General features: G+C 37.5%; 1 protein-coding gene across 3 annotated transcripts in view; it reads right to left on the minus strand.

Moving 5' to 3' along the window:
• Window positions 1–17,735, minus strand: part of Prkg1 (protein kinase cGMP-dependent 1) — a 1,174,992-nt gene that overhangs the window by 190,222 nt on the left and 967,035 nt on the right. For all 3 annotated transcript variants that reach the window (XM_029531419.1, XM_021187092.2, XM_021187085.2), the window contains 2 exons: window positions 10,938–11,015; window positions 5,172–5,266 (listed from right to left, as the gene is read on the minus strand). In XM_029531419.1, the coding sequence (XP_029387279.1) occupies window positions 5,172–5,266; window positions 10,938–11,015 (173 nt within the window). The remainder of the gene's footprint in view (window positions 1–5,171; window positions 5,267–10,937; window positions 11,016–17,735) is intronic.

Genomic DNA, 17,735 nt, shown 5'->3' on the forward strand with positions numbered 1-17,735 from the left:
ACACACACATACACACACATGCACACACACATACACACACATACACACATACACACACACACACACATGCACACACACATACACACACACACACACACAAACATAAAAATTTTAAAATCCTCTTTGCTGTTGGGTTAGATAATGTTGTCCAAATGTTAAGCTGCTTATATACTATCATCAGTAATTGAGAAAAGGAGATTGTCTGTGTAAATATGTCTGAATATATTTTCATGTCTCCTCAGATGGTTTCCTTTGTGTTAAAGGTAAGTCATTAGTTGTATCCTAGATATTTTATATCAACATATAACAGGATATGTATGTATTGTAGGTGTAGGTAGCTGTACAACCAATTAGCTTCTATATCCCTAACTAGTCAAGTCCTGTAAGATGCTGGCAACATAGTTCTGACTCAGAGATGGAGCTCGTTGTAAGTTTAATTATTCATTGATGACAGGAAAACCCAGACATACATGATGGGAACTGAGTGTGTAAATGTGAAATATCTCATGGAATAGATGACAAAAGAGATTTCAGTATGTCTAGAACATGCACTGCGAGCAAGGACTGCAGCGATATCCCACAGTAGAACCTTTCAGAAGAAATGGCCCAGTTTGATATGGAAATGTGCTCCCTCAGTTCTCAAGTCCTATGCCTGAGTATATGACCACATTTGAAAAGCAGGTCTTTACAGATGGCAACAAAATGAAAATGAAGTCATAATGGGTTATATTAGTCCCTAAAACCAATGAATGCATTATTTAAGATTATTTTTGATATAGAGGCACACAGAGAAGGGAGATGCCCATATAAAAAGAGTTTCAAAATTAAGCTGAACATACACGTTAAAATCATGATAGATATTTATCTACTGTTAGTCTATTTTTATGAAGGTGAGCAAAGTCTATAGTACCAACTATAGACTGACACTATATTGTTTAATTGTATGCAGCAAACTTCTGAACAGTGATACTGGCAGAAACGAGAAACCAGAAGAAGACAGAAAACTTTGCATTGTATCTGTAATGTCTTATTTTCAAATAAACTAGTCATAACTAAATTTAACTGGAATATTTGTCTCCTACAATTTTATTATTTTTAAAATAAAATACATGGAGCCAGAAAGCAGGCTCCAGGATATTAAGTAACTTGCTTATGATCATGTCCATGAGGGAAGAGCCTGGGGAAATAGAAGTTTATTCAAAACCGACTTCAGCTTATTACCTTGTGTATAAGCATTCCAGGATTTGTATGTGGCTCAGTTCTTCAAAATAAAAGACAACAGCTGAAGCAGTTGCTGTACAGGAGGCCCATGATGACAATGGTCTAGTATTAGATAGTACTATTTCAGCTTCAGGGCTACATTTGGTATTCAGAAATCTGTTCCAGCATTAAAAAGGCCAGATCTCACAGAATCAGAGGCTATGATTTAAGGAAACTAGTTCGATTAGCTTAATTTGCAGAATTAGAAAGGGATGGAACAGAGGTTATCTGGCTTGCCCAGAGTTACAAACTAATGAGTGGTTGACTTTAAATCTTCCTGGAACAATTTGGCAAGTGCTTTAAATATCAGCTAAGGAGTAACAGAACTATTTACAAATGAGATTACTGATAAAGTAATGATGAAGCTGAAACTGAACAGGCAGTGGTGACAATGACAACAGTTAGCTTTTGGGAGGCACTCAATGAATTTCTAGATATTCACCCCAAATGCCTCACAAGTGTCCTCTTGTACAATTCACACAAAAACCACCAAAGTAAGGTGTAATCATAACCTCCATTATAGATGGAAAGAAAGTCTATCAGGGTCTCATATTTAGTAAATGAAAAAGTGAAGTCCAACCCAAGTCAGACATCTCAGGTAAAATATTTGATCATGTGTGATAGTGGAAATGAAACTGGGAGGGGAGGAGCTCTCCATGTCTCAAGCTGATTCATCTTGGTCTTACATAGTTATCATTACTAGGCATACACACTGCATGATTGCTTTAGAATCTGACACCTGATTCTATTTTTTTTTTTTTTTTGAGACAGGGTTTCTCTGTATAGTCCTGGCTGTCCTGGAACTCACTCTGTAGACCAGGCTGACCTCCTCGAACTCAGAAATTCGCCTGCCTCCCAAGTGCTGGGATTAAAGGCATGTGCCACCATGCCCAGCCTCTGACACCTGATTCTTACATATGAGCTACACGGTTCAGGTTGGAGAGAGATATGATGGAACAATAAGCCAAAGTGTAAATGAATTATCTCATGCTGGTAAAATAATTTCAACACAAATATTGTTTTTATGCACACAGGGAAGAACTTACATAAGAAGAAAGATATTTTGCCCTTTTCTTCTGGCATGCAGAAGCCGTTATCATATGACAAAAAAAGATCATTTAGTCAAACAATAGTGTATAATTTGCTTTATTCAATGCAATCAACGGGACTATATAAGTGACTCCAAACTTACCCAGCAATAATATGCTATTGGAATGGATATAGATAATATAGCTTAAGGGGACTCTATAGGCCCTAAAATTCTAATTCTACCACTAAAATGGAACTAAGGAATGTTACCTCTAGAGCCAGGCTTTTATAGCAGTCAGGGTCTGAGTTCTAGAATCAGGATGTAGCATTGATAATAAATTTCAGTACCTCTTGGTTATTCACCAGAATTAGCTAGATAGAAGGAATACATAATCTCTTGTGTACTGTTTGGAAGCATCACATGCCAATAAAAATCTGATGACCAGTAAACTAAGGGAGAATTAGAAGGTGTGACATCTGGAAGAGAGAGAAAGAGGAACTGTGAGAAAGAGTCAACCACACCAGGGTACGGGGAGATATTATCTGTCCATAACTGCAACAAGTTGGACATATGAAACCGAGGAGAGGTAACTAGCCACGTGGCAGGCATAGAATAGTATAAAGGGGTTAGTGTAAGTTATAAGCTAGTGGGAACAAGCCGAGCTCATGGCCTAGGTATTTAAAAATAAACAATAAACCAATGAGTCATTATTCAGGAACTGAAACATAAGTGAAAAAGCCCATAGATAGAGGGGACTCCGTGGGCCTCCACCCTTCCTAAGAAGAGATGGCCAAAGAGATCTCACACTGGTTAAAGAAGACAGAGAAGTCAAATTGGAACTGGACAGGAATTTTCTTTCCTGCTGGCTAGCATACATAGTACTGCAGGGTACTTTAAAAGCTACTTAGTAAAAACCCATCAGTAGTTTCACCTAGATACGGCTATGCTTGCTGCACTATCAACCTGCCAGGTAAGATATTCCCATCAGGGCAATAATGGCATGACTATATTAGGAGTAACCAACTGCTTAGGGACTGGATCGGAGGCCCACTCTATGATAGTAGTATACGTCTGACACTGTAAACCTACTCAGAGCCTCATGCTGGGAAGGTCATAAGGCCAACAAGGGAGTACACTACTTTAAACATGTTAAGTTTCCTTCTAATTTCTTTTTTTATTTATACACAAAGACGGTGCTACTGTCAATCTGGAGCAAAGAAGTTCCTTTTTACATAGAGTAGGAATGTCTGGTTTTATAACTGGCAACGGTGCTGAGAATGAAACCATTGAGTATTCAGCCCCAAATGACACATCAATATTGTCCCCCATCCAAAGCCCTGGGGATACTGTGGAAAGGAAGACCCAGAGAATAGGGACGCGCTGCCAGGGATCACTGCCACCCAGAGACTCAGCAGTTGAATTCAGGAACACAAGAAGAACAACAGATACCTGTATAAGACAGTACCTAGGACGTCCCATCAGGGATAGTGGGGGACTCCACGAGGCCCTGCCCTTCCTAAGGAGCTATTGACTGTTAACTATTGCTACATGAAGGGGTCATTTTAATCAATGGGGTAGCTATTGGGGGAGACTTATTAGGAAGAAAGGGTTTAGAGGAAATGAAGGTACATAAAAGAGGACAATGAGGGATTGAATATGATCACAATATATCATAATATACATATGTGTATATGAAATATATATATATGAAACTGTCAAAAGTAAGTATTTTCTTCAAAGAAGATACTAAAAAGAACAAAACTTGGTGGAATTTTCATAATGATGTACCTTCAAGGATGTTGCTTTTAACTATGAAAGTCATCTTTATTTGACATTGGAATCCAGTGGCATAAAACTACAAAAAAAACCCATCTTTTTACTCCCAATCATGATTAATTTTTCCAGCACTGTACTCGTGACTTCAGTCGCAAAGGATTAGAAAATTTCTAGGGTTTGCTTATCTTCCTTATTTTGGTTTTTACTTTGGTTTTCTCAATAAGAAAGGACACTGTTTTACATAGAAACAGATGAGCTTTGGACCACTGAAATTAAGCAGTATCATTCTATAGAGACCTATACAGAACATTAAACAATTGAAGAAAAAGACAGATCAAGCTGGGAGTTCTGTGGGCATCATTTTAGGAAGATAATGCTTTCTCTATCCTACTGGGACACAGTAGGATACATTGAACATGCTATCTTCCAGTTTTGATATTTGGAAAAATATAATGGCAAATGCGTGATCACCAGATAAGGAACAAATTAGATCAGTATACTGAAGAAGCACAAAGCTGAAAAGTGTTCTGATTAAGACCACAAGTATATATTAGAAGTTTACTCAATCCTACAGCTTAAATAAACAGACTACAAATCCAGCTGGAACTTAGTGAATACAATAACCACAGGTCTGCATCTAGTATTTGCATGGGCCCTAAAAGAAGGGTACATTTCACTAACTTTAATTTCATTGTATGTAGTACCTGCGGTGGTTTGAATATGCTCGGCTCATGAGAAGTGGCAGGTACTGTAAGGAGGTGTGACCTTATTGGAGGAAGTGTAGTCTTGTGAGAGGAAGTTAGTCTTTGTGGAGGCAGGCCACTGTGACACAGAGCCTTCTCCTGGCTGCCTGTGGGAGACAGTCTCCTCCTGTTTGCCTTCAGATTAAGATATAGAACTCTCAGGTCCTCCAGCATTGTGTCGGCTTGCAGGCTGCCATGGTGCCCACCATGATGATAATGGACTAAACCTCTGAAATTGTAAGCCAGCTCCAATGAAATGTTTTCTTTATAAGAGTTGTCTTGGGCATGGGTTCTCTTCTCAGCAATAAAACCCTAACTAAGACAGTACTTAAACAAAAAGTTTGCACATTAGATCTACTTACCCCTGCAAGGCTTTCTCTCCAAACCAATCTCCCTTCCCTAAAGTTCTAAGAAAGACTGGGTCTTCACTTGGTGAGTCTTCTCGAGTAACGTTCACCTACAAAGAGAGATGAGCATCTACATCAGGGATTCTCAACCTATGGGTCACATTGGAGGAGACACATATTAGGATTTATAACAGGAATAAAATTACTGCAATGAAGTAATTTTATGGTTTGGGGGAGGTCACCACACATGAGGAACTGAATTAAAGGGTTGCAGCCTTAAACAGTTGAGAACCACTGATCTAAATCAACTGCATGCCTGCAAATTCTATGCTTCCCTAAGAATTTATCCTAAATATTTTATTTCAGCAAATCTTCATTGCTACTCCTGATTTTATTACCTGCACTGAAGCAACCGTTTTGATTAATTTAATGATGTATCTTGACAATGGCTTTCTTTTGGTTTTCAAGGGTATTTTCTTGTTGTTAGAAGAAATATAATTACACTAAATAGTACCTTTTCATTCATTTACTTCTTTGAGATATAGTAGTGATAATAATACCACCTGTCATCCAGAAAATCTGAATAATTAAAATTCACCTACCAGTAAAATACATAAAGTCGAAAACTAATTTACTGAGATAAGCCAAATACTTAAATACATTGAAAACGACATGCTTAGGCTTCTTAGCATAGACACAGGATGTCAATGATCAGAACTTTTATTACTAGTAAGAAGGTTTATGCAAGGGAGAGGGAATTCAATTATTATTCTCCACTGATCCATTTGATTACTCCTCTGCGCAGTGTTTCAAACCATGAAAATTCGGTTTAACTCTGGCAGTTACCACTAAGCTATATTATAGAAATACTTATTTGCATGTTGATGAGGCTTTAATAGATGAAGACTCTTCAGTGGGGAGTCTTACTTAGAGTAGAAGTCACTGGTCCCATACTCTCAAAGGTTCTGATTCATTAACATTAATATAAGCAGCTAAACTTCATGTCCTCTATTTGCATAGTATTCTATCACATTAATTGTATACAGCTTAGCAATTCTCTAGATGAAGACGTAGCTCCCAGTTTTACTCTTATATGTTGTTACTATATTATTAACAAAGTCTCTACAGATATTTCTATACTTGTCTTCAGGCACCCATGAATAAGGGTTTCAGAAGGGCCAATGCTTACACAAGTTTATAAATGAAACAAGCTTAGTTCTTTAGGTGTTGACTCTGAGCACATATCTACCCTTCACTGTCTTTAAATATAAATAGAGGTGTCATTAGTGCTTAGCATTTTAAGGTTGATTATCTTGGAGAGTGGGGATTAGAGAGCATTTTCCTGATGCTAACGGAGGAAGAACAATTCGTTTCAAATTATATATATATATGTTTAAGATGATATCCAGTTATCCTTTTTGACTATTTTTCTATTGGATTGCCCTGCTGCAAACATTGGTGGATATGTATTTGAGAGAACTACATTTTTGTTTCTCTAGAATAAATAAAGTATAAAGCAGATGGGCCATATGGTAAACATTTATGAACTTTTTAAGAAGCAGCCAAATCGGTTTTCAGAATATTTTTATCTTGCAATCTTAGCCAATAATGTCTTAGAATTCTGCTTGTTTATGCGTCACTAGAACTTAATAAGTCAACATTTCCCTCCCCCTTAGAAACTCTATTAAGCATTTAGTCCTGTCTTGGGCTCATTGTTGAGATTTGTATTTTTATTCACTTTTAATAATATGTGTCAGGGAATTGGGCATGTGGTATGTATGTTGGAGGAGCTGGGGGAGGCAATTTTGTGCATGCGAGAGTATGTGACTGTGCAAGCTAGAGTCATAGGATCCCTTAAAGCTGAAATTATAGAGAATTGCATGATGTGGGTACTGGGAACCAAACTCAGGCCCTCTCCGGGAGGAGTATGCTCTCATGACAATGGAGCCACCTCCCTAGCCCCGTATCTCAGGACTTTAATTTGAAATTTAATAATCCTGTTTCATTTCATAACATTTCATTACAGAGAGGTAAGGTGTTGATGCAACACCTCAGGGATATTTGCAGAATACCTTCTCTTTCTGTTAAAAATGCCATGTTCCCAGATAACAGGAGTACATCAACTAAAATACAGAATAATTTTACTTTCTGAGTTAGCCATTGCTACTGCAATCACCAAGCGTCAGTTTTTAGAAAATATAACCATAGGTTTCCATTAAGAGAAAAACAAGTTTTTAAAAATGTATATTATGTTTCTCTTTTGAATGCATGTATTCAGTGGAAGAATAAAATATAGCTTACATTTAGATAAATAAAACTGAAAAAGGAGAAATCCATTTTTTGCTCTACTGTCACTGTAGTGTGTCTCCTATCAGACATCACTTTCTAAAAAGACAATTTCTGTTCAGCATTGTGGTAGTTTGAGTATGAATGGCCCCTCTACGCTCATATGTTTGCATACCTAGTCCCTAATTGGTAGAATTGTTTGGTAAAGATTAGGGAGTGTACCATTGTTGAAGGAGATGTGTCAGTGGGGTCTAGCCTAGGAGTGTCAAAAGACTGGGGCCATCTCCAGTGTCTTTGGTTTCTCTGCCTCTAAACTGGCAGATGAATCTGAGATCCAAGTTGTTCCTAATGCCCTGTGTTTGTTCTGGGATCTGGACTCCAGTCCTCCAAAACCATAAGCAACAAATAAAAGTGTTTTCTTTTATTATTTGCCTTCGCAACAATGTCTTACCATAGCAATAGATAAGTAACCGAGACAAGTGGTAACCAAGAGAGTATCTTTACGGGGCAGGTGTGAGGGCTCAGTGAGCAGAGAAGCCTCATTACTTGAGATCAATCCCTGGGACCCACATCATGGAAGGCGAGAACCAACCCCCAATCTCTGCAAATTGTCCTATGACCTGCACCTTTTACACACACACACACACACACACACACACACACACACACACACACAAACACACAGAGTGACACATGCATCACGCATCCCCCCCCCCTCACACATTCACACAAAATAAATGAAAATGAAACAAATGAAAACATAATTTTGGGGGGAAAAGGTATTTACCAGTATTACTCTTTATAAATTTTATAAATTCATGGGAGCAGAAGTTTATGTGGGCTAACCTGTAATAAATAAGTTCTATAAAATTCTAATTTTATAGCATATTTACATTAGGACCATGACTAGTCTCCATACAGAGGAGACTAGTGTAATTTTATTGTATCATTATCAGAATTAGTATAATGAATATAACAATCGTCAGAGTTGTGTATCATAACAAATAATGTGTATGAGCTGAGCAACTAAGAAAAAGTCTATGGGTGGTTTAGAGAAAAACTTGACTGGGTCAAAGAAATCTAATACATTATGACGATTTCTCAACTTGTAGGACTGCACCAAAGTACTGCCAGAGTAATTGCTTCCTGGGGTATATCTCCAAGTGCTTCTATTTATACACAGTACAAAGCTCATAAAACAGTACCACTGATACACCTGTTTTCCACTAAAATGGGTTACAAACCTCTATTCCTTCAGGCAATACTGGCAATTTGCAGTAAATGGGACAGTCATAAATGACTGCAGGGTGTCCTTCCTATCGGCTAAGCATAGCCACATTTTTGCAGCAAAGAATTTGCAATTTGGAAAGATAAAGCAAAGCCAGACTCCAGGATATAGCATCCTCCGGTGATCCTCAAATGGCTTATTACCATTAGGATTTTATTCCCCAAGATTCTTTAATTGGTGTTAGTTAACAAAGAAGACAGTGAATAAACAAAGTTTGCCTGTCTGTTACAGAAACTACAGCATGTTAGCATTTTCTTATCCCTGAACATTGGAAGATGCAAAAAATGATTCTAACCCTAATTGTGTTTGGACATTAAAAATATTTAATTTTTATTTATCTTGCGCGTATGTACAAGCACTCATTTGCACACACACGTAGGTAAGCATGCATATGTCCTAGTTCCAACGTGTCCAAGTAGAGGTCTGAAGACAATTTGCAGAGGTTGATTCTCTCTCTCTCTCTCTCTCTCTCTCTCTCTCTCTCTCTCTCTCTCTCTCTCTCTCTCTCTCTCTTTTTTCTTACTATGCAGGCCCTGAGTATTGAACTCAGGTCTTTGGCCTGGTTATAGGCACCTTTTTCTATTCAGCTCTCTTCACTGACTCCTTATGACACTCTTACAAAGTCAGTCCATGATGTATATTTCTATATCAGGTGTTAGACCTAATGTTAACCTAAGGAGTAGATGTTAACCTAAGGAGTAGATACTATTTAAAGATTATGTATATTTTAGGATGGTCCACCATTGCTATAAACATTGACATATGTGTAATCTTGATTCAAAACTAGCACACTAGAATCACCTAGAATCTAAGTCACTAAGATTTAGAGTCTTCCTCACTTCCAATTTACACCATTTCTGTAAGCCCTCTGGTGTGAGTTCTACAGTCTCAGAGTTAGGCATTTTGTGCAAATATTAAGAAATGAGTTCACTTTCAATAATAAAAAGGTATGTAAGTCTTCTCTATTTGCCTTTCCCTCCATATCTCTCATCAAACCTGATACACAGAGATACTCTTTAAAGATAACTTATAAAGAAATGTTAAGTTTAAGTAATTGACTAATGAGGTTAGAGGATTGGTCTAACTAAATTTATTTAATTTCATAGTTCAAAAGTAAATATTATAATAGATTCATGTAGACTAAAACCTAAGCTGGGCATGGTGGCGCATGCTTTTAATCCCAGTACTTGGGAGGCAGAAGCAGGTGGATTTCTGGGTTCAAGGCCAGCCTGGTCTACAGAGTGAGTTCCAGGACAGCCAGGACTATACACAGAAACCCTGTCTCAAAAAATAAAAATAAAAAACCAAAACAAACAAACAAACAAACAACCTAAAGTAATATAAGATCACATAATCATAAGCACTTCAGTAATCAAGACTAAGTGACATTCTAAAGAGTCCTGTTCTGGCCCCTGGACCAGAAAAATTTATTGAAAGCAGGGTACTTTTATACCCTTACCTGCAAAGAACAGTAGATTGGCCAGATCTCTGGATTGCTTTTATTTTATTTTCTTACATAAATAGATTTCTTTAGACTATTGTGCTGTTTTAATAATGTAATCCTGTTTGAAGAGCACTAGTCATTGTATTTTCAGCCTCTCGCATTTCTTGTAATTATCATATGCATTGTCTGCATGCCATAATTGTTTTTATCCCTCAGCCTATACTTCATAGCATTCTTCATAGTTTCTTGGCATTCAATTAACACTCTCCATGAAACTACAATATAATATATACATATGTAATATATATATATATATATATATATATATATATATATATATATATATATATATCAACATTGCCCTTAGAACATCCACTCATTGGCCTAAGAAAAGTAAAACAAGTTAATTTTACTGAAGATTAAAGTTGGGGCCATAAATTCTAAGGCCCAGCTGTTTCATTTTTAGGAAGGTTTCTGTTCTTAAAAACAAGATAGATTGTATTGTATTATACTGTACTGTATTGTACTATACTGTACTTCATTGTATCATATTGTATTGTATTTTGATGATGGACGTCTTTCTGTTTATGCAGACTTCTCAGTAGCATCTACTGTCATCGTTATTAATATCTAGATGCAAGGTTAATCGCCTTCTTTTCTTACATCCTCCTTGGGAGATGAATTTTCAGATGAAGAAGGGGCAACTCACATAGCACAAGGCTCAGTGCATACATACATTCCTGCATGTGATGCTAAAGCTTACCTTCCCTTTGCTGATGATAAAGAAGGTGTCTCCTCTTGCACCCTGCCTGATGATATATTCTCCATTTTCATAGTGGGTCTGAAAAATAGGAACAGGAACATAAAACATTGAGAAAGGAATCATGTACCAACCAGAACTGGTTTCAGACACTAGGTCTTAGGGATACAATCATGCCTACAGAATTTGACCCACATTCAGAATGTATCATGGTTCAAGAATAAATAACAGTCTATCAACACAGTAATGACAAAGCTATTGCATCTATAATATTCATTTAAAAACCTGTGGTGAGTTTCATTTTCCTCAGTGACTATATGTATATCTTTAAGTTCATTATTTCAAGTGTTTGACAAAAATTATTTCTCCTGTTCACTAAGTGTGAAGCAAAACAGCACTGCTGATTAAGTTCATATTCAGATATTATTTTGTAATTTTCATTTGCTATTAGTTCTTTCATAATAGCAAACTTTTTAAAAAAGAAATTACTGTGGCATACAAAGATCTTTACTTACATCCAGAGAAGCCTTTAGTGGGGGTTAAGTGACTTTAAATACTTTTTAAGGTACCATTTTATCCCTTAATATTTCTACCTGAGCAATGTGCATTTGGCCTCAATAAGCAGAATGTTTTAATTTTGTGGCTGGATTTCTGGTCCAGGATATGTTGAGCATAAACTACCAGATAGGGAAGGAAGGAAAGCTGGAAGAGAATTATCATAATCATCCGGTCAGCATCCCGAGGAGGACCTCAGTGCTAGGTCTATTCCCAGAGTGAAGATTACAGTCCTGTAATGATCAAAACCAATTCTGTAAGGAGAGGTGGGAGAAAATTTATTGTTTGGTCTGGAGGCAAAATGAGTCCATGCCATCTGGCCTTGTGTTCCTCTGCAGCTTAACAAGGGAGCCATACCTTGAGAAGGAAGATATTACCTTACACACTGCTTCATGATATATACACAATATTCATTAAGCTAGTGGCTGTAATTTCTCCTTACACATCAATGTTATTTGTCTTAAAACTTATTCTCTTCTATCCTAAAGTCACCTTCCGTTAATACCTGCCACTGAAAAATACCTTCGTATCTCTAAGCATCTAGAATATTAACCTAAGCTGATAGCACTTACTAAGTTTCAATCATACATAATTCTTTTTCTAGTAACACGATTTTTAAGTAACAAAGTCCTTCCTTATTCCTTCTCCCTATCTCCACTAATACATGCCAAAAACAATCTGGTGTGTGCCTTCCTGTGTTCACACACATAAATATATGCATGTATGTATGTATCCATATATATGCATACAAATAATTGTTTCTGCAGTGGTGGAGATGGCTTAGTGGTTAAAAGTGCATATTGCTCTTGCAGAATAGAAATTCAACAGTCAAATCAGGCAGCTCATAACCAAGCTTATAACCAGCTTCAGGGTCACCTACGCCTCTGACCTCTGTAGACATCCGCAATCACATGTACACAGACACACAGTTAAGAATAAATGTGTGTGGACTGATTTTTCTCTATTTAATAAGACCATCTTTTCAATCCTCATCTCTTGGTGTTCTCTGTTGCTTCTCTCGCCAGGTAAAGCATGGTCCTACCTCTACTGTGGTGACATGATAAGAAAATTTGACCTACTAGGTGGCTTAGTTTGGGAACTCTGTTCAGATCTCACACCTACGAAATGTTACTAGTAATAATGGCTAAGACATCTCAGCACCATTTATTGCAAAGTTCATCTTATTTCACTCATAGTTTCCAGCCAAAAAAAGAGCTCAAGCCCAACCAAATAACAAAGTGTATATAATGGTGTGTTAAACATCTTTGTTCTCAGAAGGCTTCTCTAAGATGGAAGCTTCAGCCCCGAGTGAAGGATTAGAACAAGGCCTCTGGATGTTGAAGCAGGAAAAAGCCACACAGGAATGTGTGAGTTCATAGCTTATAATAGTTAAGAAAGGCTAGTCACAGTGTATCTGGGGAGAAATGCAAATGATAAGTACAAACTCTGAAGCATTCTTCACCTACTGAAAATATTCTTCATGCCTCTCCTTTTAAGACACATAGTTGCCAGTGGGTGAATACTTTTCACAGTTAAGTAATGTGTATCTCACATTCCTTTTAATGGATTCTTCTCTCCATTAAGCAAAACATCTCTATTCATACGACAATTGTTTTTTCTCAGCACATAAACATTATTTATAACATAATAATAATTAAAAAAACAAAACAAATTCAGCACTAATGAAATTTCCAGACAGAGAAGATTCTTTGCTGAGGGGCCTGTCTTGTATACTCTGTGCTGACATGGGGCCTTTGACTGCATCTCTGGAATCTATTGGCCAGACACCAGCATCACCTTAGTCCCAGGCAAAACCTCTCCAGGTGTAACCATCATGAGTTGGAAGAACATTTGTCCTCAGTTGAAAATAGCCACTATAACTCTTCTTTTGTTTAGAATCTCTTCATTCGAATGAGTTTGGCAGGAGTGTCCAGACATAGTTGGGATTAAGTTGTATGAATCATCCAAGTATCTTAGTATTTCATCTGGATTTCTGTTAAAGAGTCCCCACAATTGCCATGTCCAGTATTTGAGTTCATCTATACAGACTTGCACTGAACATAAACTCATAAAATACAGGCATCCAGAGGAGCCTATGGGGTAGGGAGCAAAGGAATGCTAGGGTTGGAAAGATAACTGCAGTGTCTCAGCCTGAGGGCCCTAATGATTATGTTCCCGAGATGCTCAGTCACACTGGAGGGGAAATGAGTAGGCTTCCTGACAATTTGAGACTCTACCTAATTGTGTGAATCAAATGCCAGAAAATTCACTGTGTTATAAAGACCATTTTGTAATTCTTCCTTTTGAAAATTTCAAATTGAATCTCAGAAATATATAGAACTTAGGGCAGAAAACAGCAATCGGACAATTTCCTTTAAAACATTTCCATATTTAATAGAATAAAAATGGACTTCCTTATCATGGCCTCTACTATGGTCTGCTCAGTGCTGCAGGTTCCAACCCCTTCCTTCAAAAACTTTGGTTCCAACTTGCTGGCTCCCCTATTGTCAGTTCCTCAAATGTTCCATTACCAGATTTGCTAACTCCCAGTGCTGTATCTTCCATTCTGATGTTCCTTCCTAACCTCTCATGTGACTTCACACTCACCATCATCAACATCTTCATCTTCATCTTCATCTCACCACCACCACCATCACCACCACCACCACCACCATCACACATATGGCCCAGCCAAGTTAGGTTTCATGTGTATATGTGTGCTTATAAACACATATATACATATATATTGAAGTACTATAGGAGCATATATATATATATATATATATATATGTACATGTATATGCTCTTATAGTACTTTATAATTCATCACCGTTTTGAGCTTATATGTCTGCATGATCAGAACTGTTGGGAGTATTGAAATTCAACCTTGAAGCCAACTTATGGCTAGCAGATTAACTCCTGGACTAATGTGCTGGAGAAGAAAGAGGTGGAAATACCAGATGGTGCTTCTCAGGCTTGAGGTTGATACAAAGGAATTGGGGTGAAGGGGTCTTGAAAAATGGGCACAGATGTATCTTATTAAAGGAATTAGTGGAGCTGTTCCCATAACCAAAAGTGATTCCTTGCAACTCTGCATTCCTGAAGAGTCTAATGGACCCACAAAAATCTATAACTCCATCTGGGAATAGGTATCATCTTCCTTATTCAGTTCGGCTCTCTAAAATAACTGTGGAATCTGTTCAGGGGGCTGCAAAGGGCATCTCTTATTAATGGAATAGAAAACTCTGAGCAAAGCTCACATAGTATGGATGCTCATAAACTATAGAAGTTGTATATGTGTGAATATTCAACAGATGCTAAACCCTGATATGAACAGCAAGTGCTATTTGATTTTTTTTATTTCTTTTTTTTTTTTTTACAAAATAAATTTTAAAACTGAGGTAGTTTTGACTTTTATATCATATCATCTTAAGATTTTTATTGGTAGTAAGAATGATTACAGTGCATTTCCTTGCTTTTTCTTTAATGATTTCCCTTTGAATGGGTGCATATGAGGAACTGAAGGATCAACCTTCTTTAGGAGATATAATCAGCGTTTATGTAAACAACACTGCCTGGGTTTACTTCCCCCTGCCCTGCCCTCTGCTCTCTTGTTTAATCTCTTCTAGCCTCTACCATATCTTTTCTGAATTCTGATTTAATGCAAACATATGCACTGATACTTCATATTTCTCACAGGGAAAGCATCTACAAGCTCATCTCTTTCCCAACATCAAGCATTCTTGGGTTCTTCAGAGCCCAGATCACACCATTTTCCACCAAAGTCTTTCTAACACATTCTGAATTTATGATTCAAAGACAACAGTTGGCCCAGAAGTAGCCTCTTGGGCTGACTGAATCCTTACCCTGAATACCAGACAGAGGAGGAGAAAGTCTGAGCTAACATTCCACAGATGCTTGGATTTGCTTTGATGTTTAACTGAGCTCTTCTTTGGTGACTCCATCCTCCAAATGGATTTTCAATCTCTTGTTTTTCATTTCACATATTTTTGACGTGAACAATTTCAGGTAGCATAATGATTCAGAGAGACATCAGGGAAGACCTCCAAAATGCTGGAAATCTCTAAGAGGAACAGGTCCTTACATTCCATTCATTCCACAACAGAATGAAATCATTTATAGCATAGACAAGCATGTATTCTCCTTCTGCATAATTAAACTATAACTCAAGTTTAACAACTTGATCTATAAAGGCAATTAGCACCAGCAGGACTTGGAAAAAGTCTGCCTTGACAGCATGTGAAATGTGTCTTGGGGAAGCAAACACAGGGTTGTCTGAGGCTCGCCATCTGAAAAATAAATACTGTTTGCATTTTCTACCAAAATAAATGCGAAGAGGAAGAAAAGATTAATCATCTTCTCAGGAACTCTATCCCCATCAAACTGGGTATAATTTACTCCATATTTTACTTATTTGGAAAATAAACATTTACATCTTTATTTGACAAAGCACCACGTAGCTTAAAGGGTATCTTGAGCCACCAAGAACAATAAAGTCGGAAAAGCAGAGAGAACTTAAATCCCAGAGGTAGGGAGTGAGCCTTTCAGACACTTTGAGAATATGGTTCTCATGGTGAGGGTGGTTTGGTTCTCTCTAGAATGTACTGAGAGAAATATTGCTCAGGGTTGAGGTTACAGAATCAAGTGTAATCCTGCTTCCTGTTTTAACCCACATTATGGCACAGAACCACTGGACTCTGGAGAATTAAGTGTTACGAGTTGACTTGGGGAGCATACCATTAACCCCATAACTCAGGAGGTCAAGGCAAGTGTATTACCACATCTAGGCCAGCCTTAATTACATGGTAGATCTGGGACCATACTGTATCTTTATCTCAAGAAAAGAGAAATATAAAATTAGAAGCGACGTATAGAGCCTGTAATCCCAGCACTCTGGAAACTGAGGCAGAAGAAGAGAACAAGTTTAGGGATGCTCTGGGCTCCATAGAGAGATCCAGGCCAACCAGTGCTACACAGCAAGGCCGAGTCTGAAACAAAACAAAAAGTCAAACAAAAGAGACAAAGGATTCCTCCAGGATATGAAATTACTGTATTTACAGGACCCAGTGCCAATATGTAATATTGAGCTTCTACCACTTTAAGGACACTTGGTAATCAGGAAGGGTACAGGCTGACACAGGGTTAGAGAATACTCAAATACTCTCTGAGATTCACAGGATTCTTAATAGTTCAGGAATGAGCTTACGCAGTGGTTGGGATTCTGAGAAGATTATTCTCTAGTTGGAATATATTCCATCATGTTAACAACTGTGTACACCATTGAAGGAATGCCCGTTTGCCACCCCTGCCTCTTATATGCTTGCAATGGTTACAAGGCCTGAGGAGACCAGCACACAAGAGACAATGGGATGACATTTCAGTTCATGAATTAGTCTCAAGGGAACTAATATATCTATCACACTAAAGGTTGAACGACGGAACATATGCTGGGCATATGTATAAAACTGCTTCTTCTACCAAGTTAAAGCTTAACATACAAAGTTTAGCATACTTCGTATGTTAAAATTCAACAAGGCAAAGCTCCCTTGGCAACCATCCTTATGGACAAGGACCTGCCTTCCACTCTGGCTTTTTTTCAACCTCCTGCATCCATAGGCTATGCCATGGTGCCTCTGAATATATCCACGGCTACAAAGAAGAAACAGGATCGTTGTGATCTATCATCACTATTCATCCAGTGCTGCAAGTGCAGGTTTTCATAATGTGGTTATTATGGGATCCCTGGTGGCTAACTTACAGATATTTAAGCGGTATTCACCTTCCTTTGGGTTTATATTCCTATTTCTAGCAAAAAGAGCAAAAAGATGGATTTACTCTTTAAGAAATGATCAACTGAAATGTCACCAATTCTCATGAACACAATAGAACTAAACATAATGTCAATAAAAATTCACTGTATACTCCGATGACAACTCACATCATGAAAGACAGAAGCTATTATTATTGTAATGTTTATCACATACTAGACAATGTGTCAAGGATATCTCCATCAGGAAAATGGCACCCTGAGTTTAAATATTCACTTCTTGTAGAACAAAAGAGAACCTTACATAGCTTAAATAATTTCTCAAGATCATGGAATATGGAGAGGGAATTTGAATCTATTCTTGCTTTAGAAATCAATGGTTACAATTTGATTCTTACTAATCTTAGAGAAACAAACCTTCATAGCCTAAAACATTCTCTCTCTCTCTCTCTCTCTCT

The sequence above is a fragment of the Mus pahari genome, chromosome 1 (genome assembly GCF_900095145.1).
Source record: "Mus pahari chromosome 1, PAHARI_EIJ_v1.1, whole genome shotgun sequence".
NCBI classification, from domain to species: Eukaryota; Metazoa; Chordata; class Mammalia; order Rodentia; family Muridae; genus Mus; species Mus pahari.